The sequence below is a fragment of the Chelonoidis abingdonii genome, chromosome 20, assembly GCF_003597395.2.
Source record: "Chelonoidis abingdonii isolate Lonesome George chromosome 20, CheloAbing_2.0, whole genome shotgun sequence".
NCBI classification, from domain to species: domain Eukaryota; kingdom Metazoa; phylum Chordata; order Testudines; family Testudinidae; genus Chelonoidis; species Chelonoidis abingdonii.
Genome location: NC_133788.1, coordinates 20,286,846 through 20,314,668, shown reverse-complemented (window position 1 = coordinate 20,314,668; position 27,823 = coordinate 20,286,846). Strand labels below are relative to the sequence as shown.

At 48.9% G+C, this 27,823-nt stretch overlaps 1 protein-coding gene across 4 annotated transcripts in view; it reads left to right on the top strand.

Annotated features, from left to right (window-relative positions):
- RPH3AL (rabphilin 3A like (without C2 domains)) overlaps positions 1 to 27,823 on the top strand; it is a 90,452-nt gene that overhangs the window by 20,168 nt on the left and 42,461 nt on the right. For 3 of the 4 annotated variants that reach the window (XM_075074031.1, XM_075074030.1, XM_075074033.1), the window contains exons 2-5: positions 9,191 to 9,303; positions 12,670 to 12,813; positions 15,730 to 15,859; positions 24,391 to 24,477. In XM_075074031.1, coding sequence (XP_074930132.1) covers positions 9,227 to 9,303; positions 12,670 to 12,813; positions 15,730 to 15,859; positions 24,391 to 24,477 — 438 coding nt within the window. In that variant the 5' untranslated portion in view covers positions 9,191 to 9,226. The remainder of the gene's footprint in view (positions 1 to 9,190; positions 9,304 to 12,669; positions 12,814 to 15,729; positions 15,860 to 24,390; positions 24,478 to 27,823) is intronic. The other variant, XM_075074034.1, reaches the window with a different exon arrangement.

The window sequence follows — 27,823 nt, the reverse complement described above, 5'->3', positions numbered from 1 at the left end:
TGTCTTGTCATACACAGACTTTCCCCAGGCTCTGCCTGCTCCTGCAGAGATGCATGTCACCTGCACAGCACCTCACCATGGTGCATGAAATTTGTTTGCAACTTGACACTCATTGGGAGGGTCTTTGTGTTGCCAAGGATCCATTCCTATCGAAGGTCTGCTCCCTTCCCCTGTTCCTGATGGAGGCTTCTGTGGTTCATCTCTGGAGAGGCATGTGCAGGTTGATTGAAGCACTCTGTTGAGTCTATCGCATGAGTGACTGCCTTAGCTGGGTGCTGTCTTCACGTGGCCTCCTGTACCTCTCTGCTTTGAGCTGTCTTTGAGAGGCCTGGTTAATTGAAAAGAAGCTTTGGCTCTTTGCCATCTGATGGGTGTTCTGCAGGGATTTCATCCAAGTTACAGATTTTTCACACTGTGCTGTTTTGCTCACTGATGCATGTGACTCATCTGGCGCTGTTTCACACACACACACACACACACACACACACACACACACACACACTCTCTCTCTCTCTCTCTCTCTCTCTCTCTCTCTCTCTCTCTCCCTCCCTCCCTCCCCCCAGCCTGAGTCATGCTCTCTAGGCATCTTATCCTGATGGCAGCTGCACTGCCCATATCTGCTCACCAAGGAGAAGCATCTCGCTAGTGGTTCTGTAGGTGGAGAAGGGCTTAGAACATACATACATAGTGTGTTTCCGAGAGATTCACAGAGAGGAACGAGATTTAAGGAAGGGGAATTTTCCTATAGAGAGAATGAAGTTTCACCATGCAAGGAGCAGGTCCCATTTACACAACGTATGAGTTCTCTTCTGGCTCTCAGTGTGGTCTCATCTGACCGTGTTCCTGACGAGCCGGCTCTGTTGTACATCCCTTTGCACTGAGATACCTGGGACACGACTCAGATCTAACACCTCATAGCTTCCCAGAGCTAATCCCATCTCTATGGCAGCGTCCAACCCTGAGGACGTGCAAGATATCAGACTAAGTTCTCTCCATGCCCCCTTGTTTGAGCACTGATTTTTAAAGCCCAGGAATTCAGACAGTGTCCTCCTCATTCACTGCTGGAAATAGCTGTGTCAAACCATGTGGGGTCCTTAGTGGATATGATTTCTCAGAGGGAGAGATGTTGAGCCACCCACAATTCCAGATTAAGTCAGTGAGAGGAGTAGATCCTCGGTACCAGTGAAAAACCAGCAGAACTAATGATTCCACTGCAACTAGTGTATAGAATAATCCATCTAAAGACCAGTCCTGGGTCTTGGTGAGTCCTCTGAGCGATGTTCCTCCCCCCTCCCCTCTTCCTTCTCTCTCCACAGGCAGTGTTCAGAGAACAATGGGGATCCAGACAAGTGTTCTGGGTAATGAGAAGCAAAAGAGCATGATGCTATGTGTTTGGATCAGTCATGCTGAGAGAACATTCCTTATTTATGCTGGTGTGTCATGCTCAGATCTGTCCTGATGGAAAGCCTTGATCGAATGCTCCTTTATTCCAGCCTGTCGTCATCAATACACTAAAGGAGCTAAAGCTCCAAAGACAAGGGACTATTGGGCCTCTCCACCCAATGGAAAATACAACTGCCGGCGAAGCAGGCTTCTCTGTCCCACCAGGAAAGACTGAATCCCAGGGCTGAAGGGCGTTGTGCTCTTATGCGCTCAAGAGTTGGTCACTGCATCTCGGTGTTCTGTGAAGTCAATGGAATTACACCGGGGTGAAGTTGGTCCCCTGTGTCTAACAAAACTTGCCCCCTTGGATCTCTTATTCAGAATGTGAGTATAAAAGGCCTGGGAAGTGAGATCCAATGGGCAGCTATTGCGTGTATCCTCAATCTGCATCTCCCTTGTTGACTCAGCAGCTGGCATAGGGGAAATGTGGATGAACTCCACTAATCCGCTGGACGCCAGCGCTGTGCCTTTAAACCTGTCACAGCCCAAGGGTTGGCTCTAAAACAGGATATTTTTCTGCTGAGAACAATTGTCATGTGAGCTGCAAAAGGACATGGCCAGCTTTTAGAAGCAAGGGAGCAGCTCTAGCCTCTGCAGCAGAGTCAAGTTCAGTAGGTTAAAGCAACAGTGATGCAAGCTGCCCTGGTCTGTGTATTTACACAGAACTCCTGTGAATGCAGAAAGGGAAGTGACACTGGTTTGGATTTTACGGGAACCAGCTAAGATGGTTTTCTCCCTTTGCTACAATGTGCATGCTTGTTACTTTGCTTGGTCTGCACAAGGCCTGAAGGTGGGAGTGCAGTTGCTTTTAGACTTCCCTGGATGTACGACAAACACTTAAGGAGTAATGACATTACTGACTTCTTCAGGAATCCCGGTCTGAAATCAATTGGCCATCACAAAGTGGAATAATCTCAGATTTAGTTTCTAATTCTTATCCCTCAATACTTTAAATGTTCACTTTAAATTCTTAAATTTTATTGCACCAGTCAGTTTCACACATGGGCATAAATAAGCAGGCTGAGGTTTTCAAAACCATCTAGGGAATTTGGACACCCCATTCCCACTTATGTCTAAACCCCCTAGGCAGCTGCAGAAATCTCATGCTGGATTTGGAAGACTCAGTTGCTGCAGCATAGTCCCTGATCAAAGCTGGCATGCTGGCCTTGATTGAGCAAATCATTCAGTGAAGCACGTGACTTCATTGAGACTTAAGCATGTGCTCTAAGTGCTTTGCTGAATCTGGACCAGAATGTTTAGATTTGGAGCTAGTGGTCTACAACAAAGCAATTCCTGGGTAGTTCTCTGGCTTGTCCGAGAGGGCTTCTTGGCTTTAGTTACCACCTTTTGGCTATGTGGGCACCAGTTCTGTTCAGGGCCCCGCCTGCAGCCGTGGCCAGATGGATCAGGCCCAGGGACTGATACCCTTGATCTGAATAGAATAAGACAATGGTTTTGTCTCCGGCTCAACAGCATTGTTTTGGACCAGAGCGTGCATACAAAATAGCATCATCCAATAAACATCTGCTGCAGCATCTGCTGACAAGGGCATTTGATGCCCTTCATAACATCACTGTGGGATTGTGGCAAAACACCTGGTTCTCAGACTGATTCCAACCATGATGTGTTGAAGTGGCATTGGTGTTATTTTCTGGTAAATGTAGGAGATGCAAATCAGTCTTGACTATTCTAGATTTCTGCCGGGCTTGGATGGCTTTGCAGTACATTGAGGTTATGGGAGCCGAATCCGTGTATCTCACGTGTGGGGTCAGTCTGAAGCCCTCAATATTAGCCTAAAAATATTTATATGTTTCTGTAGCACCTTGAACTGATCAGATTTACACCAGTGGGAATCAGACATCTGGGCTGTGTTATCTTTCAGGTGTATACAAACATAGGGAGTGCATGTGGTGTGTCTGGAAAGCTGTTTAAAGTGTGCGTGTGTGAGAGAGAGAGAGAGCATGTGCGCGATACCTCTGGATGTATGTAATCCTTTAAAGAAGTGTCCTAATCTTGGAAAATGTCTCACTCTTCAAAGCCAGAGGCTCTATAACCCTGATTTAAAATTGCAGCTTCTGTTTGCTTCCCCACCCCAGGGATTCTTGGTGTGTAAAAGGTTTGACTTCCCCCTTTGCATGAGCAGGCCAAATATCAAAACTATACAGGACCCTGCTCACCCAGCCTTCCAAGCTCATTAAGAGCTGTAAAAGAAAGCAAGTGTTACAAGACAAACAGGGTAAGCTGACCATTGGGGAAAGTGCCCAGTGATCTGAACTTTAAGATTAGAGTGCTCATCTTTGTCCTGTCATCTCAGATACCAGGATTTCATCTAGTAAATATCATCTTTTTTTTTTTTAACTGGGTCGTCTTTTTGATTAGTGTAATGTAATGAGTAAAATTGCACAGCATTTCTCTGTCTTCCCTTCCTGGTTGAATTTCCTGAGGTCCAATCTCACAGCTGAATAATTATCACGGTATCTTTCCCACTGCTAGCTATGCCGTGGGATCAGATGCAGCTGATGAGTGTTATGCTGTGTCGTTATAGCCTTCAGCCTGCTGCCCCACTCACGTCCTTTCTCTGGCACCAGCAAAAATCCATTCTTTTCATCCCTTGTTGTTCCTATACTTCTGCTGCTGGGTAACAAGTCCTAGCTCAGCTCTGGCCAGGAGTCAGGGAGGCAAGGAGGAGAGAATCCATTGGTGGACTTGAGTCCTTATTGTTTAGGTTCACAGAGCTCAAGGAGAGTTTGGAACAAAATAACTGTTCTGTTGCGTGGCTGGTATTCCTGTGCCTCGAGGTGGGAGTGCTGTGAAGTGCATGAAATACTCAGCCAGTGCTGCACTGGTGTGCTCAGTGCAGGGGAGCGATCTGTTTGCTCGAGCTGTGTGCTTTCCTGTGGAAAAGGGCCAAGGCCATGCTGCTTGTTGCGCATTTGTGCCTTGCATGGAAACAGCAAGCTGTGTGTGTCAACAGCAGAAAGTGAGCGTAGGCTCAGCCAACTGAACAGCAGCGTGTTGGGGTAAGTGCGCTATTTATGGAGACGGGAACTTGTGTTTTCTTGGGTTTACTGCACTTTTTGTCAGTGACGTGTCTTGTTTGGTATTAACAAATGTCAGATGAGTATTTGCCCATCATTCACACATTTAAATAGCCAGGTTATCTCTGCCCAGCAGGTACAGTTTTAATGCTAGGAAATGTCGCCACCAGGGCAGGTAAATATTGATACGTGTGAATCTATATGCTTAATATTAGTGCTTATGGTTTGCTGGAGAGACCTGACGTCTGCCAAAGCTTTTTCTGCTATTCGGTCCCTCTGTGCTTTTGGCTGAAGTGGCACAAGGTTGCTTAGCTGCAAAGAGGCCTCCAGAAGTGCGATGAAGTGGAGACCTTCGCAGCCTGTGATGGTGGCGACACATGATCTGCGTACGGTCTTATTGTAACTGAACAGCAGGGCCGCTGGTATGGTCATGCTGGTACAGGACAGGGGCAATAGAAGTTCTGTTGACAGATGCTATGGCACCAAACATCAGACAATGTAAATAAGATGATTTCCCTTGGTCGGGAGCGGTTAATATCGTCTTAGATCATTAACATGGGGAGAGTTTTGTGGAACCAATATTCTTGGCACTGTTTATGCTGATGGTTTAATTTTTGCATCTCACGACAGTGGAAACCATCGATGTCTGTTTGCTTTTTCTTTGTAGACATTGTGTCTGTCTGCTTGGCAGGGCTGCAATCCTAGCATTGCAAATCCTCTGGGGCATTTTTGTTCAAAACGAACTGGATTAAAAGAAAACGTCACGGTAAAAATTACTAGCATCAGTGGGGTCTTCTTAGTTTTTATAAAATCAAAACTTCAGGCCAAATCTTAAGATGGAAGATGTTTATTGAAGGGTTGGGTTTTTGAAGTGGAGACCTGTAACATTTTTATTGCCAGGTACAACTGGGAATCTTACGACACATACAATTTGTGGTTGGGGAGACTAGCACACAGCGGGTGAATCTTGGCCCCATTGCAGTCAGTGGTAAAACTCCCAGTGTGCTTTTCAGTTCTCATCCCAGTGTAGCTGAGGTAACTGGTGTGTTAGCCATGTGATTGCTTGTTAATGCAATTATTCCCCAAAGGGGAAGCAACCTGTAATACAGCTAGCAATTGCTTGAAGTGCTACCACATTTTGTATCTTATTGAAGGTCATGTGGTTTGCGCCATGTCCTGTATTAATCTAGGCAATAAAATGTTAACTTGCACGCACATGAGTTCAACTGGAGTGAATCTGACTCCTGAGTTGCCGTCTGTTTAGATGCCTGTGGCATTATTGCAGAGCGAAAGTGACTTGATGCTCCTTGAGCCCTGCCCAGGTTGTACAGGCAGCCTGGGTGCAAAGCTGCTATTTTCTAGGCTGCTCAGACCTCAGAGCTTTAAAGTAATCCACAAGGGTCCTTGCAGTTCTTCAGTGTGCAGCATAAGTTGTTCTTTGTCCCATTACTTACCTAGAGTAGGAATTCTACAATTGATACAAAGAGGAAAATGTCTACTGGATGTGGGCACTTACTTGAGATCTCTCTCCACCACTTGGTGATTTGGGTGGATTTTTACTATAGCCAAACTGGCTTGGTTCTCGTAGCCCTGGTCCTTCCTTGCCAGCTTCTAGCTGGGGATAGGCAAGTTTGACTATCCTGCTGGAGACCATGTGTTGGGGAATGGAGATAGAGATGGGTCACAGCTTCTTGCTTAGACATGTTTTGAACATAGGGTGGGCATATGTTCCTGGCTGAGTGAAACGAACTATGAGACGAGTGATGATGCGGTAATGACATGAAACACCTGACATTGCTCCAGCTCGTTACCTTTGGGATCTCTCTTTCCCATGCCATTCTAGAGGGTGATGTACAGCGTACTGAGCTTGTTCTGAGTCACCCCATGAATTATTTAGTTAGGGTGAGCAAGTGTGACTCCGTGCTTCTTCCTGTCTTTCTGCAGCCATTATGCTGCCTCTCATGTGGCATTGCTCTGTAGGAGGAAAAGAACATCCTCCCAGCTGCTGAACCAGGGACAATAAACCTGAAAGCTGGAGGTGTTGGCTGATGGAAATGAGCAGGACTTCCCTGCTTGCGTGCATCATTGGGGGTCTTCCCAGGTGCTGAGAGTAGATGTAACCTCTGTGCCCACCTCTGAAAATGCTGACCCTGCAGACTACTTTGGCTTCTCTATAGGCCTAGATGTCCATCTGTCCATCCCTCTCATACAGGGCCTGTCTAGGTTAGGTGTGAGAAGCGGGTTGATCCCAACACAGAGGGAAATATTGTCTCCCCACTTAAGCAATGGACATTCCACAATCTCTAGTGAAAGTTCCCACATGTAGCCTCCACGCTTCCCTGGTGTGTGGTGCCTTCAGCTGTGCTCTGCATGGAGTATTGCTAGGCACACGTTGTGTTTACTTTGGTTTAGCACTTAGAGCAGTCAGTGGCTTTTCTGCCAGCCCTACTGGGATGTGATGGTGAATTCCCAGTCAGTCACTGGCATCCAAAGCTGAGCATAAATGCTGAACCCAGAACTTGCTGCTATCAAGCAGATACTACTGCTTTGCAGTTCAACCTCAGCTGTTGATACGCATAGCAATGAAGATCTTGTCTTCCAGAGTGCTGTGCACTCTGCGGCATGCTTGGTCTTTGAGCAGATTCCACACCTGTGCAGTTCTTCCAGTGATCACACCCCAGAATGCACTCACCCTAAGATTTATATCTCACTTTAAAACCCCTTCAGGGTTTAGAAGTGTATGGCAAATGATTGCAAACACTCTTCCCAGAGGCCATGTTCCCAGTGAGAACGTGGATTCCTGATCGATCAGTTCCTCTCTACCTCAGCTTATGTGTCAGTAAAATGGGGTGATGATATTCACCTACTTCACCAGGTGGGGGGAGTTGTGAAGCCTAACTAGTATTTGCACAGAGCTTTGAGCCCGCTTAATGGGAAGTGCCACAGTATGTTCACTATATACTGTCCAAATAACACATCACCCTGTATTTCCCTGCAGCAGCTGGGATCAAGCTAACCGTCCCCAGATGCAAACTTCTGCACACGCATTCTCAGTGGAAACCCCTTGATTCTGCTGGTGTGATAGAGCTGGAGTGTATTGCATTGAAGGTGTAGTGCAAAGTGGGAAGGAACCAGAGGGAGTCAGAAAGTGGGTTTATTTTGTTTGAACACTGTTTATAAAATCCAGTGCATTAAATGAAGCCAGTAGCTCAGGGAGCGCATGCATCAGGCATGTTTTGTAAATTAAAAAATAAATGGACCCATAACTCTTAAGTGCCAAGTGGTTTTAGCCTCAGCAGGAACTGCAGAAACCTACTGGCACTTTTACAGCATTTTGTTGGGGATCCAGGAGACCAATAGTTACACATCCTCACTCTGAAACTGTGTTTGGGGAATGCCTCGTGCCATCTGCCTGAGAGCACTTGGATGAGAGACAAGCTTGGTGAAAAGACTTGGGAGCTTTTATTGACTGTAGACAATGTACTTTGATCAAGAGTCTTTCAATGTTTTTCTTTCTTGTCCCTGCTGGAATCAAAATTATATAGATCACGCCAGGAAGGATGTAGAGCCAGCAGCTGTTCACATTTCCTCCTCTCTCATTGATTACCCTGGTGTTTCTGAAGTATTAGAAAACCAGTTCAAGCTTAAATCACTTCTTATGAAAGAGTTTGTCTGTATGTTGCCCTGGGCCGAAGCAACAAGGTTTTGGAATGTGATAAGCAAGCCCCTGTGTATAAAATCCTCAATGTCTGCAAAGCACAGGCTTCTGAGGAGAACTGTAGGTAAAAGCAAGTAAATTACAGCTAGAGAAAGCTGTTTAGTGCAACATGTTCACCTGTTAGCCAACCTGCCATCTTGATTAAATACATTTCCTTGTGTAGATCAACTTAAAGCCTCAATTGTTTTTTTGCCCAGAACATCTACAGGCCTATAGCAGCTGCTGAAAACAAGTAATTTCCTCCCCTGGAGCAGCAGATAGAAACTAGATGTAACTAGTATTGTCTCTGTGTGGGTGCATTGGTCTGGAATTAAACCGAGATCCTTGATTATGGACTGATCTGCAGTTCATTGCTGGCTGTTCCATTGGAAAGCTGTAATGGGTACACAGAGATGGTCTGGCATGTACAGGGGATGTGTCTAAAGCAATCACATGGTGTTTTGAGCAGCAGCCAAGGTTCATTTTGTGAAAGGACAAAGAGGCCACGATTCTTGCAGTACAGATCAGGGTGGCAGGAAAGTTTGGCCTAGATGGTTTTCCTGGCATCATGCTTTTAGGACCATCAAAATGGAACCTACAGTTGTGCAGAATCTGTCACCGGCCCTTTAAGAGGCTGGGCACAAGAACGGAACGCATGTCTCCTGCATGGCAGGGGAGAGCAATAGCCCCCCAGGCCTGCCCATTCCCAGCTCTGGGGCCCAGCTCTCCAATGGACTGCTCTGAAGAGTGTGTTTCTCCCGAGACCTTGAGTCTTGCTGTGCAAAGGTACATGAGCGCTGCCCTCGGTTAGCTCTGATGCGTTCAGACCACGAGCCAAGCTCCGCCCTTGGATCTGAATGCTGGAGCTCGGCTCCCATGGTCTGCCGGCTGCTGCAAAGAGCAGCGCATGAGCTGGGCTTTGAGAGAGCCCTGGGCTGGTGGCTGTGCTCACTCTAGGCAGGTGTTGGTCAATGACTGACTTAGTGTTTGGTGCTGTTTCCTTTTCTTACAGGTGTGATTCCTCTGGCCTTCTCTCCAGTCTCCTGCTATGGCTGATACTATCTTTGGTAATGGCAGCGATCAGTGGGTGTGTCCCAATGACCGGCAGCTGGCACTGAGAGCCAAGTGAGTGCTTTCTTCTGTTTGCCCTCTCTCTCTGGCCTGGTCTACACTAGGGGGCGGGGTCGATGTAAGATACGCAACTTCAGCTACGTGAATAGCGTAGCTGAAGTTGAAGTATCTTATTTTGACTTTCCACCCGTCGTCACAGCGCGGGATCAACGGCCGCGGCTCCCCCTGTCGACTCCACTACCGCCGCTCGCACTGGTGGAGTTCTGGAGTCGACAGGAGCGCGTTCGGGGATCGATGCATTGCATCTAGATGAGACGTGGTATATTGATCCTCGATAAACTGATCGCTACCCGCCAGTCTGGCGGGTAGTGTAGACATACTCTCTGTTAACAGCAGGGGCCACAGAGTGTGATCTCTTACAGCGTTTACTGTTGCCCTCCAGGCTGATTCTCAGGCTGTGGGTCTGGGGCAGAAGAGGTGGTGCTAGTTGCCTGTGAGGAAGGATTTCCCAGTGGTTAGAGCACTGGTCTGGGGCTTGGGTTCAATTTCTGGCTGTCTCACAAGCTTCCTGTCTATTCTGAGGCCAGCGAGAGGAGTGTTGTAAGGATCCATACATTCAAGGCACTCAGATACTATAGTGCAAGATAGGCCAAAACCCAGTTTGTTATTGGCCATGCGAGAGGAACTCAATGGAAACCCCCCACAATCCAGCCCTCCAAACTGGCTTCCCTTGCCAGGCCTGCGAGGTTTTTCCTTCACCAGACTGACTTGCCCCCTGCCCATGGCTAGCCCACACACAAACTGGAACCGTCTTGTGTTCTTCCCGTGCAAGTCTGAGTGTGGGATTAGCACATGAAAACCAGAGCCATTCAGTGGACATCGGACACTTCCATTCTGAACAACTGCTGCCCACTGACACACTAGCAGCCAGGTAGCTAATGGGGTGGATCAAAACCTAGTTAGTTACTTGGGCTGCCCACAAATCAGAACCAAAGCCCTAGCTCTCATTCCAGACCCTGGAGAGGGTTCCCAGCCTGTCCTGCTTGTGAAAGGGTCATGCCCTGTCTCTTTGCCTGATCTAGAGACTAGGGGAGAGTTGGGTCTCTCCACACCCACATCTGTGGCTGGTTTTCAGACCCGGCGTGGGGCTCGGGCAGGAGTGGGAGAGGAGAGGTGTCTCCTGCTGCCCATGAGACCTGAGCTTCCTTGGAGTTGATGGCTTTTCTCCTGTGCTGGGGAGGGCGCTGTGGCAAAGTACCTGCTTCTCCTCTGCTGGCTCAGTCCCTTGTTACCTTGGAGCCACAGGCTTGGGCAAAGCAAAAGTCCTTCCTGGTCACGCAGGGCCTGGCTGATCCTTTCTCAGTCAGTCCCTTGCTCCGTTTTTCTCTCCTTCTGGGGAGAGTGCTATCTGTCTTGCAGGAAGAGTTTCAGAGTCCTGCTGCACCTACTCACTGGCAACTACTCCACTTCTCTCTCCCCCTCCCGCTTCCCAGCCAGGGAGAGTTTAAAAAGGTCCCCAGCAATTGGGGCCAGGTGAAGCTAATTAGCTCCCTGGTAACCCCGGTTCCAGCTGAACCTTATTTCTCCATGTCTATCTTCCCTCCCTGTATAGGGAGAGGCCTTTTAACCCCCCTGGGACTAATTACTACCCCTCTCCTGGTAGCTAATTGTCCTGAGTTTGCCACAGGCGCGTAATAACATCCCGCATCACTGCTATCGCTCCTCCCTGCCTGAAGGGACTGAACGTGCTCTAAAACCTGAAACTGATACACAAGCTGTGCAGTGATCAGTGCGTCACTGCAGTGCAGCCACCCCTTGGGTGAAATGTGGCAGCTGCTTAAGAGGTAACATGCACTCCAGTGGATAACCTGAAGAAGGCTGTACCCCACTGACTCTGCCAGGTTGTTTAAACAGAATATAACGGCCTGGATTGACCCCTACTCTGGTGAAGTGTGCCAAGGTCCGTTAACGACCACTAGAAGTTGTACATCTGCCCCATAAGACAGCCTGTAGCACCAGGCCCGGGCCTTGGTTTGTTACTGAGTCAGGGGGCACCAGCTAGTGGCTTGCCTGCCCCACTGAGAGCAGTACCTATCTACCCCAGCCTGTCTCCCATCCAAGTAATCACCTGACCTGACCCTGCTTAGCTTGTGAAATCTGCCAGGACCCGCAGCGCAGGGTTTTTCTCAAAGCTGCTGCACTGCTTCAGGTGTTATAGTCACAGTGCAGCTGCCTTGCTGAAGGCCAACTATGTCATTTGGCTTCCCTGAGGACAGCCACAGGAATCGTTGCTGGGATGCCTCTTGAAGCACAGCCCTGTGCTCGGATGCTGTTGGAGTTTCCTTTTTGTGCAATAGCTTGCAACCTCCACTCTCCTTTGAGTTCCCACGACCAACCCTATATTTAATAAGCAAAGTTGCTGAATGCAAAAGCCAGTCCTAGCAGCGCCCCATCTATAATTCATGGCCTCCCCCAGTTGGCACCTGCTCTTTTGTTTGGAGGCACATGTCATTTGGTCTTGTTTTCTCCCTCAAGTCAGATTGCTGGTGGGGACAGGACTGGGATAAGTCAGTGGCTTGAATTGTATTTGTTCTAGCTGCTTTCCTCTGGCAGCAGCCTGTGCCCTGTTGCCCCCAGTGCTGCTCCCAGCTGAACCTCCTGGGTCAGCTTAAAACGGCTTAAAAGCTAACAGCGCCCAGCTGGTCAGGACTGTGGCCATAAAACAGCCTCCTGCAGTCACTGCTGTGGAGCTCCCCTTAGGCTCAGCTATCTGGCACTGAGCCGCATGTTGTCATGGTGCTGCTCTGTGCTGCTCGAGCATATCCAAGATCATTTAGTGGTCTCAGAACCCTTTACTAATGCTAGTGAGTTAGGCCTGTAAACCTGTGAGGGGTAGGAGAATTAAACCATTTGACAGATAGGAGAAATAGGCCCAGAGAGGGACAGTGCCATCCCTCAGGTCAGTGGCTGAGCTGGGGATGAACTCCCAGGCCTATGGTTCCAGAAGTACCTAATAATGTTGGGTGCCCAGCATGAGATGCCTTAAAGGGGCCTGTCAGTGTGTATGTGGGGGGGAGGGACCCCTGCTTTAACTACTAGACAGTGCTTCCTTCTCCTGCTGGCACCCCACTTGGGGTAATGACACCCAAGTGTAAAATGAAAACTAGGCCTGCTCAAAAGAAGGGGCATCCAAGAATGGGAGGAGTTAGGTCAGTGGCAGGAAATCGGTTCTCAGCCCTGCAGGGAAGGTGAAGTGTGGGACATGAAACAGTCATGTCGATAGATTCCTGCTTGGGACCCGGCATCTCTGCAGGCAAGTCGATGGCCGTGATTTTCTAGGCTCCGAAGCTCAGGACCTGGGGCGTGGCAGAGGATTTCTGTGCTGTTCCAGCCTTCAGTGTGACACTGCCCACCCCGCAGGCTCCAGACTGGCTGGTCGGTGCACACAAACCAGACTGACAAGCAGAGGAAAACGCAGGGGCTGAACCCGAAGGAGCTGGAGGTCATCCTGGAGGTCATCCGCAGGGCGGAGAAGCTGGACCTTGTTGAGCAGCAGCGAATCGGGTACGGTCACCCCTCCCAGCTAGGGACTTGCTGTTTATGGGCATAGGATCCATCCTAGGAAAGTGGCTCTCTGGTCCCGCTGTGCTCCAGTCACCACACAGGCTGAGCATCACGTCGGTTAGTGTCTCCCACACCCAGTCTATCTAGTCCTGGTTTGGGCTGGGCAAAAGGCAGGACAGGAGCTCTCTTCCTTTTCACTCCCATGCTTGGATATTGTCTAGACCAGGGGTTTGCTCTGACTACAGCCACTGGGGCAACAGCTCATGTAGCTGGGGGGTGAGCTTGGCCCGCCTACGGTAGCCACACCGTGGCTCTGACCAAGGCCTTAGGAACCCGACAGAGCTGCACAGCTGCCCAGGATTGGGGTTGGGCAGAACTCCCAGGTGACCGTCTCTGCCTGCCCAGTAATTCTCTGGGGTTGTTTGCTCGGAGCAGTGAGCATGGAGTGTTCTGGCTGGCTGGCTCCATGGGAAGGGTTTGTTAGCTGGAGTCATTACCTGACTGGCACCATTCTCGTCCGTCGGTACCTTCCCCACGCCATGTTTCGTTTGACTTTTGGCTGCGTTGAAAGACTGGCCTGGCAGGTGGGACAGTGTTAACACTGCGCCAGACTGTATCAAAGCAGGCAAGTCGCCTGGGGGAAGCCACTGGGAGCTCATTATTAAAGGACGAGGAGAAAGAAAGACCCCTGGATCAGGCACAGCTTTTGCAAAATTCCCCTGACACACCAAAACCTTTCCCTGGAAACTGACTTGCCTGGACCTCGGGGAGGGTGCTATTTAGCGCCAGCCACATTGGTGTTTTGTGTCAGTGTGTTGTAAGACCATTCATGTGTGAAAGCTACTACACAAGCATCAGGTGGTAACCGCTCCCTCTTGGCTGGTGAGCTAAGGGTGGAAAGCCCTAGGCCCCTCTAAGCATCAGCTTCTGGCTTGTTAAAGCCTTTGCTGAAGTTCTGTTATGTGGGGCCACGGGTCACAGAATCAGCAGCGATGGCTCCTTATGGCTCTGCCGTCTGGCCCAACCTCCTCACTATAGGGTCTGCACCCCTTCCAAACAAACCTTGCTTTCCCATCGGTGCCTGGCTTGCTTTATGGGGCTCTGTCATATAGCATAAGTCCCAATTCTGAACCTTAGCGTCCAAAATGTGGGTGCCTGCATGAAACCTCCAAGCTTAATTACCAGCTTAGATCTGATAGCACTGCCACCAGCCAGAAATTCCAGGGTCTGGAGCTCACTCTGGGTCTCCCCAAACCTTCCGGGGGACCCCAACTCAGATGCCTTGAGTCCACAACAAGGGGAATAACCCACTTACTTCCCTCTATACTTCTCCAGATTTTCCGCCCTGGGTACTCTAGGAGATTACCCTGCTCAATTCCTTGAAACACAAACACAGAGGATTCAGGTTTCTCTCCCTCACTCAGAGTCCCTGAATCGCAAGTTTGTTACTCTAACCAAAGAGTTTTCTTCTTCCCCCTGTCGTCTTCCTCACCACATTCCTGGTGAGCCTGCAGACTCAATGTTTAAGCCAACCTAGGAAAAATCCAACAGGTGTTAAAAGGAAGCTTATTAAAAGAAAGAACTAAGACCTGTATCAAGCGTGACAATATACAGGGTCTATTGGCTTTAAAGATAAACAAAATATAACAGCTTGTCCAAAGAAATACAATTAACAATTCAGCAAACTACACACACACAATACAAAAAAAAAACAATATAAGCCTATTGTCTTCTACCTCTGTATTTACACTTGGAAACAGAAGATTAGAAAGCCTGGAGATAGAGAGATCACCTCAGAGACTAGAGAGCAACAGAACGAGACAAAGAACACACACCCAAAACTTCCCCCCCTTTGAGATTTGAAAAATTTTGTTTCCTGATTGGTCCTCTGGTCAGGTGTTTGGTTCCCTTCGTTAACCCTTTACAGGTAAAAGAAACATTAACCCTTAGCTATCTGTTTATGACAGGCTCTGGTCCTAATGAGAACGTCAGTGGGTGAAAAATGGCCTTGCCTTTTCTCGCGTAGCGCACCCACATGCATGGCTGCTGCTTTCTGCTCTTGATAAACTCTGTTACTGTTGTTTTGCTCCCTGTAGAAATAGAAGCACTGCTGGTGAGCTGGAGCCATACTCCTAGCTCTGTACGCCATCCACATTCTGTAGTTAATTGGCAGCCCCTGCATTCCCACTCCAGCTGCTGTGGAAGCCTCACATGCAGACTTCTGCTTTTTTGCATGGAAAGGAGCCTATTTCTTAATGCGAAGGCTCGTGGGTGTTCCCCATCCCACTTGGGATTCTGTGGCCTCAGAGTTTGGGCTTCCCAGCTCGGAGTCAGGCATAGGGTGGTATCTCCAGAGCTCGCACCCCTGCACTGGCTGCCCATGGCAATGTCCTAGAACCTAAGCTGTTGCCGGTGGGGATAACCCAGCTCCCTCTGTGCCCTTCATTTTGGGCTGGGTTGTTTTCTTGTAGGAGCCCTGCTTTCTGACATATGCATTTAAAGCCCATCTGGGTCCCAAAGGCAGGAAGCCTTTGCTTCGTGCTGCAAGCTGAAGACCCTACAACCCATGTGATGCTGTCCCATTAGTCACCCTTCATTAGAATGCTGCAACATCCCCTGCATGCACTGTGAACATAACTTCTTGCTCTGCACTCACTGGCCGAGCCAGGGATACAACATGGCTGTCCCCAGGCTGATTATATTGTGTAAGCTGGGCGTTGTTATTCCCATTTTGCAGATGGGTAAACTCAGTCATGGGGATTAAGTGATTTGCTCAAAGCCGCACGAAGAGGGGAGGTGGGCCAGGAACAGAACCCAGGTGTCTAGATCTAACCACTAGCCCATACTCCTCCCCGCAGAGTCTGCCCCACTGCAGTAATTCCAAAGGAATCTCCTCTAATCTCTGCTCCCCTATAGGCGCCTGGTGGAGCGGCTGGAAAACATGCGGAAGAACGTGATGGGGAATGGGCTGTCTCAGTGCTTACTCTGTGGCGAGCTGTTGGGGCTGCTGGGGACCACATCGGTCTTCTGTCAGGACTGCAAAAAGGTGAGCTTCTTGGCCTCTTGTTTTCCTATAAATACCCAGGAGGTGAATCCAGCTCAGGTTGATCTTGCGGGAGTGCAGGTGGTGGCTGGCTGGACAGCGTTTAACTGTGATGTGCTTTCTAATAAAACCCCCCGAGTATCTGGTCCCTGCCCAGTCTTAATATCATGTTAAGTCTCTCATCCCCCCCACGATCCCAAAAAAGCTTTACAAGCCCTGTGTTGAGAACACCAATGAATTGCAGCCACATCTGAGGTGGAAGGCATCAGTCAGACAAACAGTGGGCTTGCACAGTGGGGGGTGGGGGGCAGCAATTATGCTTAATGAGGAACTCTCACAGGAAGCTCCATGCGCCTCATTATCGAGGTCTTGTCCGAACATCCGCCTGGTAACCGCAAGGTGCTCAGTTTCTGTACCTCAGAGGTCTAAAGGTTCAAATCCACCCTTTTGGAACTAGTTATTTCAGGGCTAATGTGTAGTCCCCTGAGCCATCCCCCTGGCTAGTGCATGGTTAAACCTTGCTGCAAGCTTACAGCATGTTGCTGTCCCAGTGATATCCGTGCTGTTTGAAATAGATGGCGGGGTTCAGTTTGCAGGGTTTTTGCTGCAATGCAATGTTTTGATGGGAGGCCACTGCTTGTCTGGACTCCAGCAACTAAGGGGTTAAGTCGGAGAGCTGTGGAGATGATGGTCTCCAAGGCAACCACCACCTCCTCTGAGAGCCTCTGCTGGGATGTTGCTTTTTTCATACACTTGAAACCCATCTTGCCCTGGGAGAAATCTCCCTTTTCCGTAGTTCTGCCTCAGTGACATGCACAGGGAAGCATGAGCATAGGTGCCAGGCTTGGAGCAGGATGGGAAGCAGCATGTCTGTTCAGGGCCCAGCTCAGCCTTGCAAGGAGGCTGAAGGGAGCCACCCACATTGGCAATATCCCCTCTGGGTAGCAGTGGCTAAAGTGAGGCCTGTGGGGCAGCTGGAGCTGCCCCATGAACCCCAGTCCCACTACCACAAGGGAGGTGGGCTCATGGAGCCCACAGCATGCGACCCAGCAGTCCTCTCGCATAAAGATGGAGTAGTGCATGCTGGGACCTGTAGTCTCAATGGCTGTACCATCGCATTAAGCTGGCTGCTCTGATCACGGGGGAGAGCGCTGGGTGGAGGGACAGTAATCTGTGTGGACCACGTATCTATACTGTGCTAACTGTGGGCTTGGCTACACTTGCAAGTTGCAGCGCTGGTGAGGGGGTTACAGCGCTGCAACTTACTCGGTGTCCACACTTAGAAAGCTCAGCCAGCGCTGCAACTCCCTGGCTGTGTTCTTGGTCTGCTACGGGTGTAGCAAATCCAGCGCTGGTGATGCAGCGCTGCTCATCAGGTGTGGACACTCACCAGCGCTGTTATTGGCCTCCAGGGTATTAAGAGGTATCCCAGAATTCCTGTCTACAACAAACCAGAAGGTACTCCCCAGAGCTACCAAACATAGCTGCTCTTTGCTCCAGTGAGTGAGCCGAGCTGAGGCTTTGGAATGTTCACAGCTGTTTGCTTGAGGAGACAAACAGCACGGCGGGGGGGAGGGAGTCCGTTGGAGAAGCTGCTTATCTGATCTGAAGCCTTTTTACATTTAAGAGTGATTGAGAGAGGGGTGGGGGAAATGGCCAGAATTTGCAAGGCAGGGAGCTCACAGTGTCTGCTCCAAAAATCCGCTCTCTCTGTCTCCCCGACGCTCCCTGTCACACTCCACCCCACCCCCCTCTTTTGAAAAGCACGTTGCAGCCACTTGAACGCTGGGATAGCTGCCCACAATGCACCACTCCCAACAGCGCTGCAAATGCTGCAAATGTGGCCACACTGCAGTGCTGGTAGCTGTCAGTGTGGCCACACTGCAGCGCTGTTCCTACGCAGCTGTAGAACCACAGCTGTAACTCCCAGCGCTGCACATTTCCAAGTGTAGCCATACCCTGTGTCTGCAGTCTGCGGTATCTCGGGCTCGCGGTAGGCTGGAAAGACGGCCCTGCATCGGGTAGCATCTGGGCACCTGCTGCTGTTGGGTTCTGTGGAGCGAGGGGCTCAGAGTTGTTATTCATGAAGGTCAATGCACATTTACCACATGTCAGTGCTGAAATCCCTGAAGCCCTGTTCATATTCACTTTGGTGTCGGCGGCAGAGCTCTCTAGGCAGCACCCGTGTTGGTTTGGGATGGGATAACTTGGACCTCTGAGTGTTCTCTGCCACGCTGAGCAAACCTACGGTGTGTCAGTGTGTTTGGGACTGTTACGAAGTGCCTGTGTCCTGGCTGGACGCTCGCCAAGCTGCTATGCTTGGGACCCACCCGTGAGAGCTGTGTGCTCTTGGTCTTCCTTTGGCCTGGGTAGGTTCCACGTTCCAGTGCTGTCTCTCTGGTCCCACTAGCGCTCCCCAGGGCACTGACTCTTTGTTACCCCTTCACGGAAGTGGGACCTCACAGTCCAGCTGCCCTAGGCCCCAGGACCAGTGCAGATCCTCTAAGACACACCAGTAACTTAAACTCACCCTGTTGCAGAGCTCCAGCCTTGTGGGTGCCCTGGGTTACTGTTCCTCTCTTCAGGGACATGTGATAATTGAAGCACAGGACATGCAGGCTTTGCAGAGGTTTCCAGCACAGTTACCCTTTTCTTTAGACAGCACGCAAGCTATGCCAAGTTGCTCCCGCATGCCCTCCCCTGCCTCAGTTTCCTTACCACTCCTGAGCATCCTTTGGGATTCAATCAGAGCCCTCTAGGATGTCCAGGATACCCCTCCTGTACATGGCTTCTCCCCCAGATGACCACCCTTTGATCACCTGACAAACAGACTAGCTGTTGCTTAGTTACCAGCCCAGCTGGACAGAACTGGTTCTCTTGTTTTGGCCATCTTCTTTTGCATAGTCATTGTATTGCCCTGTTAGATCTAGGCCGAATGTCAGTCGTCCACTCACCCAAACCAGGGTGCCACTGCTCTGCCTCCTTAGCACAAGGAGCATGACAAGAACTTAGTGAAGTCCTAAGACATAAGGAAGGATACAGAGAATTAATAAAATCAAACTGGAATTCAGAAAGTGTACGTAGACTGATTTCCCAACTGGTCGCAGGAGTGTTGGAGGGAGTGTGTGCAAATATGTGAACCACCAGGCCCAGATTATTTCAGGGAGATCCTCAACTCAGAACATGGGCGGAAGGAAGGAGGGAATCCCCCCTAGAAGACATAACGAAGGAGTCACCTGCATGGTGGAGGTGGTCCCTGAGCTGAGAAGGGCTGGCCCGCATGGACCCTGGGCACAGAGATGGGGCAAACTGGGTGGTCTGAGCAACTGCCCTTGATGGAGCAGAGAGCAGAGGTCACTTGGGTAGCTTGGACACAAATCCTGTGACTCTCAGTTGTCCGTAGAGAGGTAAGGTCTGATGCACAGGAGACTGCTCTTTATTTCCTTCCTTTCAAGTGAGGAGAATTACAGGATATGCTGTGCTCCCCACCCTCTTCCACTGGAAATCCTGCTTTCAGCACATCCACAACCAGCTAGGTTAGAATCCATTTACTGGGGCATTTCTGGTCCCCCTTCCAGTGAGTCCCACATGCTGAGGATGGGGCAGAGGGTGACATGAACTGTCTCTCAGCTTCCCCCACTGTGAAATAGGGTTAATAACATTACCGTCCCTGCAGGGTGCATGGGTGTGTTGGGAACCCTAAAGCACCTTGTGAACCTTGCATGGTAGGCCTGTTCAAGGGCAAACTTATTTGTTTTTTTCCAGACGATGATTCCCCGTTAGCCAGGAATTCATGGGACATGGATTGGAAAGTTCAGCTGGAATTCGGGGAAGAATTCTGCTATCTAGTGAATTTCACAGCTGCTGTATAGTGATAGGAACTTCTTGCTGTGAGGACTCCTGAGGCTTTGAGCACATTGGGTGCCACTTGTATGAGGACTTATGGGTTGGTTTCTTTTACTCGCTTTTCAGCAGTGTGGTGGGGGTGGGTAGTGACCAGGCATGATGTACTGCAGACTCGTAAGCCTCAGCAGCTAGAAAGATGCAACATAACTTCATGCTCCTTCCCGCCCTGCCCTGAGGAGAGCTCAGTCACGTGTTCCATGTTTTGTGCAATAAGCAGTGACTTGTCAGGGGATTATGGACTTCAGAAGTTCATAATTTTCTTGCTAATGCTGCCATCTCATTGGAATCCCAACACTGTCCACAAGTGGTTCAATAACAGGAATTTTGGTGATGAATGCAACATAATGCATACAAAACAGAGCAATGAATACATCTTAAGGTTGTTGCCTCTGCAAAATATAGAGGCTTCCAGCCCTTTGACTCCTGTGAGTTTTCTTGCTCCTACCTTCTGGTTTAGAATTTGAAGTTAAAATAATTTTTCTTTTTCAATATTAAAAAGATTTTTTATTATTTTAGAAATAAATACAACACAACAAGTGTGAAATCAGTGTAGCATTTAAATGCAGGGTCTACATGCAGCACTGACAGCAATTACACACAGTCTGATATTCCACGTACTGAGGATGTGTCAGTAATGACTTTTGTAAACATATCATAAACATACACCTGTAATAAATAGGTGAAGAAGAAAGAGTCTGGCATTTCAGCTAATGAATGACAGGTTTGGGGTTTTTTTAAGTGTCTGCAAATCCACGTATCTATTAATGTGAGGCTTTCTTCAGAACTTGACAGTGAGGTTTTGAGGATAAGATTCCAGTTTTCCAGCAAGTCTGAGAAAAACAAAACAAAACAAAAAACCCGAACCCCCAGTGTGTTAAAATAGGGAGTTAAAATTGAATAAAAGTTCTTCAATTCTCCACTAGGGGGAGCATTTGAACGTATTATTCCATGTGGTGTTTTAAAGTTGTCAGTGTATTAAGGCTGAGTTTGAGTCAGTCTTCAGAGAGAGGAGGAGGTTGGGGTTCAGTGAAACGGGCAGTGGGTACTGATGGCACACTCTGCTGCTTGAATCTACTGTCCTTGTCAGTTTGTGCAGCAAGGCATTGAGTCCTAACAGCCCCATTCCAAGTGAGGACAGCCGGTTGCTGGTTATTTCGCAGCAGAGGGGAGGAATGAGAATTGGGGAGAAACAAAGAACAGCAGCTTTGTGGAATTGTTTAGTGCTTCCTCCAGCTAATACCCGCCCCCCATGTCGGCTGGCTGGCCGGCCATGCAGAGCACAGCATACAGGGCACAGTTGTTTGTTCCCTCCATTGTGGGCAGCTCTGGTACCTTGTTCTGGAACCATGGAGTGGAGTTTGGTCTCTTGGGCCCATTCATCCTCAGCTGACTCTGCCCACACGCGGCTGCATTTGCATGCTGGTTGGGTGATGCTGCTGGAGCGATGCCAGCAGAGCTGCGCCCAGCCTGTATTATGAGCCATATTGTGAATGGAAGGGGGCTCAGCAAAGAGGGAGATGTGGCCATGCGGTTTTCATCCACCTGAAGTGTCAGAGATACCCTGTCCAAAACTAGCTGGCAGTGAGATCGGAGTCCTTGGCAGAGGGCAAGATAGGATCGTCAGCAATGTTCCCACCACCTGATGCACTGCAAGGCTCTTTGTTAGCCTCCTGGATACATTTTTATTACTCTGGTATCAGTTGAGTAGTTGGGGTATGCTCTAATTTCCATGTCCACGTGATGATGGGTCCATTAGGAGCCATTCGTGGACACCACATTATGGGAGCCGGAGTTTACATTTGCACAGCTGACCATGCTCTGCAGCCGATGCTTGGGTTGGGGTGAGGGGTTAGGCAATTGGAAATGAAGCAACTACTGCCTGCTCTGCCTTAAGGTTTTGGGGGGTCCATCTCTCCTGTGGGGGCAAAGAGCCTGTTCTGATGTGTGCCCTCAGAGGTGAATGGATACCAGGCTTTCCAGAGTGGTGTGGTGTGGTGTGGTGGTGGTGTGGTCACGTCTCCTCTTAGGACCTGCACTTGGACCCCCATGCTCTTCACGAAGGCCATTGATCTGGCAGCGGAAGCCAAACTGTATTGTGAAGTGGGAGAAGAGAGCTCCATGTCCTTTGCTGAGCTGAGATTTAATGATGAGAGTGACAGTCACGTGTGATTGAGGTTCCAGGCTGTTAGGCTCCATGCAGAGCCCATTTGCTTCTCCCCAGGAGTGCAGGGAACATCTATGGAGGTCACACACTCAAACAGAGAGAACAGTGCTGTGATCCTCCAGAGTCCCTGCCAAACAAATGGTAGAGGGACAGGGGATTGTCTGTCTGTTGTGTACGTCTGTGTAGTAATGTCCTCTCGATGTAATCACGCCACCCCAGTACAAAGGCTGTGCACCACCTAAGCTCTCGAAATAGGGCGTGAGGAGGATGTCAGCAGAGCCTAAACCTTGTCCGGGTTCCTTGCGCAAGGGTGAATTTCACACGGGGAGAAGAAAACAGCCTTTGTGCAACATCTTCATGAGCTGGAGGTTTGCCCTGTTCAGATTGCAAGCCGCATATCACAGTGCACTGAAATACACGTGGCACTGAGGGCTTGGGTGGCTCATTAGGTTGGAAATGGGACAGGGAGCTGTTCCCCATTACACCAACTCAGAATCAGAGACTCACAGACTGTAGGGCCAGAAGGGGCCATCACGATCTTCTAGCCCAAGGGTTGGCAACCTTTCAGAAGTGGTGTGCCGAGCCTTCATTTAGTCACTCTAATTTAAGGTTTCGCGTGCCAGTCATACATTTTAACGTTTTTAGAAGGTCTCTTTCCATAAGTCTATAATATATAACTAAACTATTCTTGTTTATAAAGTAAATAAAGTTTTAAAAATGTTTAAGAAGCTTCATTTAAAATTAAATTAAAATGCAGAACCCCCCGGACTGGTGGCCAGGACCCGGGCATTGTGAGTACCACTGAAAATCAGCTCATGTGCCACCTTTGGCATGCGTGCCATAGATTGCCTACCCCTGTTCTAGCCTGACCTCCTGCATCTCACAGGCCACAGAACCTCACCCATCTACTCCTGTAATAGAGCCCTAACCTCTGGCTGATGTAAAGACTTCAGGTTACAGAGACTGTACCGTTTACACTCTGCCAATCTGACCCAGGGGGAAATTCTTTCCCACCCCAAATCTAGTGATCAGTTAGACCTGGAGCACAGGGGCAAGACCTGGAAAAAGATTCTCTGTAGTAGCTCAAAGCCCTCCCATCTAGTGTCCCATCACCAGCCATTGGAGATATTTGCTTATAGCAGTCACTGGCTTAAAGCCATCCAAGCTTGGTAGTGACTATCTGACGGCCTGCAGTATAGTAGTTACAGATGCTCGTTTTTCGTGGGGTATTGTAAACATCCCCTGGGGATTCAGAGACTCAGAGTGATTGCGTCTTGGATGTGGCCGCTCAGTGAGTTAGTGGCAGAACCAGGGTTAAAGCTCAGGAGCACAGCCTACGAACTACACTGACCAAAATAGTTGGTCTTTAGGCTTGTACCCGGTGGAACACGTGTCTGCGTGCCAAGCCCACCAGCATAAGTGGCATCAGTCAGCCCTTTAGCTCAGTTCCAGTAGAGAGGCCAAGAACTGAATGAGACATGGAGACTGAATGTGCATCCCTGGAGCTTGTCCCGGTGGGGTAGAGCAGAGGAATATGTAAAATCCCAACTGGGGGCTTTAATTCCTCTTCACTATAAACAAGATTTCACTCTCCAAGGCCTTTGGACATCACAGCAAAAGCCACTCACCCAAAGAGGCTCAAAGACTCCATCCCATTCATCATTCAAGCTGCACGCCAAGACTGATATACATCAGCTTTGTTATAGAATATTGGATGATTCAAGCTGTAAATGATTTGTTATGCCAGTGGAGACATGGAAGTTCCGTTGTGCAGGAACAGATTCCATAAAATGCTATTCAGGTGTTGTCTCCAGGAAATACACCTGTTTGTATGGTCTGCTCAATTTCCAGGTCAGCAGAGAATCAATAACCGGCCAGCCACTTTCTGAAAGGGACACTGTCAGATTAAAAATCACATAGGGAGGGTGGGGTTCTTTTACCTCACTTACTCAAATTGAAAGAATTCTAAAACTCTAATAGTTTTTCCCTATTTAAATTTTATATTGCAGTGAAAATGGATGAGATCATTTCATTTGTGTTTCTTGTCAGTTTCAGTGCTGCTATGTTTGGGTCTTAGAGTTTGTAGGGAAATTATTACTTCATTTGGGGATCACTTAAAAAAACCAACAACTTGAGAAATATTTCTGTGAGTCTCAGGTTTTGTTTAAATGTTACACCTGATTCTCTTTCGGCCCTGCTATAAATTAGGAGTAACACAACTGGATGCAGTGGGGCAGGTTCTCCTCTCACTGATTCCAGTGTAGATCAGGAGTGACTCCCCTGGGATTACTAGTTATGCTGGTGTAAATGAAAGGAGAAACAAAATCATTGTTTTTGCAGAACCTAAATTTTGGGGTGAAACTTGCCCCAGCACAGACCCTTCGAAGTGGGGTTGTGAGGAGTCGGAGTGAGGAAGCTATTGACGTTGTCCTGTGTCCTTCTCTTTCTCTCTCCTTATTTTCAGAAAGTCTGCACCAAATGCGGAATTGAAAGTCTCGGGACCCAGAAACGCCCTCTCTGGCTGTGCAAAATCTGCAGTGAACAAAGGGAGGTAAAGAGCCACAACGGAGAGCGGTACCTTTCCCCAATGTAAATCTGTGTAAGAAATACATGCCTGGTGCCAGAAACTCATGTGCTGTGCCTCTAAGAGAGGGAGCAGTAGTGTGGGGCTGGACTTGCGATGCTAAGCTTGCTGTCAGGTTAGCCTGGCAGACAGACACTGAGGCGAGAGAGGTCTAGCTTCTGAGGGAGATGGATGGAGTGGTGGTGGTGGAGCTCTTAATGCTTCCTGTCTGGTGAGTCACTGGTCATAGGGGACAGCTAGCATGGTCTGGTGGGTAGAGCACCAGACTGGGAGTCAGGCGATGTGGGTTCTGTTCCCTGCCCTTCCACTGGTTTTCCATAGCCAGGGTAAACAAGACTACCACTTTGCACAGTGCTGGCCCTTGAGTAACAGTTGAGAAAACCTATCACATAGCTACAGTGGTATTTATTCCACCTGTTCCAGAGCAAAAGCACAGTAATTTTCACCTTGGGGCTTCGTGTTGCAGAGTCCTAGGCTGCTTCCATGATTATTTAATGTCTGGCAACCCCCAGCTATGGGCCTCACCCAGAGCCCATTGAAGTTTATGGGAATCTTTCCATTGTCTTCAGATCTGACCCTCTGTCTATCAAGTCCCTGTCACTGTGGTATCTAAGCATCTACACTGTGAAACCCATGCATTATTCCAGTCCCATTTGAACTCTAAAGCCCAGCCAATGTGTCCCTTCTTTCCACCTGCTTAGCACTCCGGGGTGTCTACACTGCAGTCAGAGGTGTGACTGCAGCACGTGTAGACATACCCAGCTAAGCTATGATCTAGCTAGTTCCAGTAATAGCAGTGAAGCTGCAGCAGGGTAGGATAGTCACTCAGATACATACCCAGGCTCCCAGGTGGGCGTATACAGGCAATCCTGCCGCCCTGGCTGCTATGGTTGTTTGAGCTAGCTGGATTGAAACTAGCCTAGCTGTGTCTATTTGTGCAGAAGTCGCACATCTCTTTGCAGTATAGACATCCACTTAGTTGCTGACGCTTACATGGCAGTTTCAGAAGCATCAAACTGCATCTAGTTCTTGGGAGATCTTCACCCCAGCCACCTCTAGAATCTGTTTGGCTCTGAGTGAGGCGTTTGGGGTGCAAAATCTCTCCCGGCAGCTCTTCCAGAGGTTGCCTTGTTTGCACAGATCAGAACAGAGCCTCCTAAACTTCAGCAACTAATCTCAAAAAGTGTAGATGGAAACTTTGAAACATGGAGCTGTGTCCGATAGGCGAAAATGCCCCAGTATGGCAAATTACAGAACTAACTGGGCCCAAGAAAACCCTTTTCGCAGTCATTTGGCTGCTGCGAAATTTTGTGTACCTAGATATGAAGTGGAAAAGTGGTTTCTGTGCGGTTGTAATTGACAAGCTCACATTTAGCTCCTGCTCAGTGTGTGTGGGTGTCTTGTGTGTATAATTCTGGGTTCACAACAGGAAGCCCGTGCTGGGTGATGAGCCTCTAGTGATCTCCAGAGAGGTAATTCTCAAGCTAGTGAGTCATCCACATATTCTGTACCCTAGACTCAGGTGCAGGTTTGTAACGTAAGGCAAGGCATGCTTTGTGTTCTGCAGAGAGCTGGGGGCTGGAGCTGAACTGATACCGGTCTCTGGCTTTACTTTCTCTTTCTTGGGCATTATCTTTTCCCATCTCGGTTTAATTGCCTTTTTAAAAATTCTTTATATAAAAATAATAAAAGCTGTGATCACTAGACAGAAAAGAACATTAAAATGTCCAGTAATAAGTGTTATGTATGCCCAGCATGCCAGGTGACGATAACCTTCGGAGCTTTTTCTGTAGCTGAAACCACAGTTCCAACCAAAGTGCTTCTCTGTCTAATGAAAACTGATGAAACCTTTCTTCTTAGACCAGCAGTAAAATAGCCTTATCTCTTCCTCTCTCTCTCCTCCACCCCCCCAGAAGTCTGACTTCGGTTTCTTTTCATGTTGCTCGCCAGTGAAAAGTACTGTCTTGGGCAACCTTGGACAACAAAGTGCCGGAACAGATAGTGACGCAGCAAAGAGCACTGGAGGGGGACTCAGGAGCTCCAGGTTCTATTCCCAGTGCTGCTGCTGGCAAATCACATCATTGTTCTGTGCCTCAGTTTCCCCATCTGTAAAATAGGGACGATGATACTGACCTTTGTAAAGCACTTTGAGATCTAGTGATGAAAAGTGCCTTGGGCTACAAACCCATTTTGCGATATTCCTCCCCTGCCTCAAAAAGCAAAGGAATTAGGGGAAAATCTAATGCCCAGAAAATAAGTCCTTCCTCACTGCTTTATTGGGACTGCAGTAAGAGTGGTGCTGTGGCAAGCAGGCTCCTGCAATTGGCAGTGCTGGGGTTGTGCCTAGCATGTGCAGTGCTGGAGCCAGTCGTAGAAGGTGGCTCGGGGGCTGTGATATCACGGAGCTGAGAGCTAGTGTAACCCTTTGCAAACAGCAGTGAATCTCAACAGTCCCCCGGTGTGGTAGGGAACTGTAGATCCCCTGTTTGACAAGTTGGGAGCAGGCAAAGAACTTAAGGCATCTTCAGCAATGCACTTAAGCATGTGCTTATCTCACTGAGTCAGCTGGATTTATGCACATATTTAACTTTAACCTCATGCTTAAGTGTTTGCTGCATTGGGACTTAGGTGACTTGCCGAAGGCCCTGGAGAGTTGGTCTCAGAACTGCGATCAAAACTTGTGGCTTCCAGTCCTGTGCTCAGACCACTCCCCATTCAGTCCCCAGGTTAGCAGACCCAAGGATGGGTGGCCTGTAATTATTACACCATTCTGTGGCATTCAAGAGATGTGTCCCCAGCAGACATACTTCCGCAGGCTTGGACCTTTGCTCCCTCCTTCCCAATCCCCAGGAATTCCTTGCTGGAGGCTGCTGGTCTCAACTTCCAACCCTGGTTCCCAGTGGTGGGAAAATGCTGGCACGAGCAAAGCCTGTGGTTCAAACCGGGCTGTGTTGAATCACGTGCTTAACTTACAGCATTCCGGAAATCCTAGGGCAAGTTGAGCACGTTTAACTACTTCCCCAAAGTGGAAATGCTTTCCTGACTTGGGTCTGAGCTTTGGAGCAACCGCATAGCCTATTGATGGCAATCTGACCCCGGCGCTGCGTAAATCACCTTGATCTTGTATAAAGTCCAGTCGTGGCTCTAAGTGACAGCAGGACCACTCCAGGCATTCTAAATGTTCCCCTTCCTGCTTTTCTCCCTCCACTGCCTCACCATTAAAAGCCTGTTAGTGCATTAGGCTGGAGTGGTGGGTTGCAGAGAAAATAAATTCTTTTACCATTGTTGTTCCCTTTTAGAAATGCACCATGAT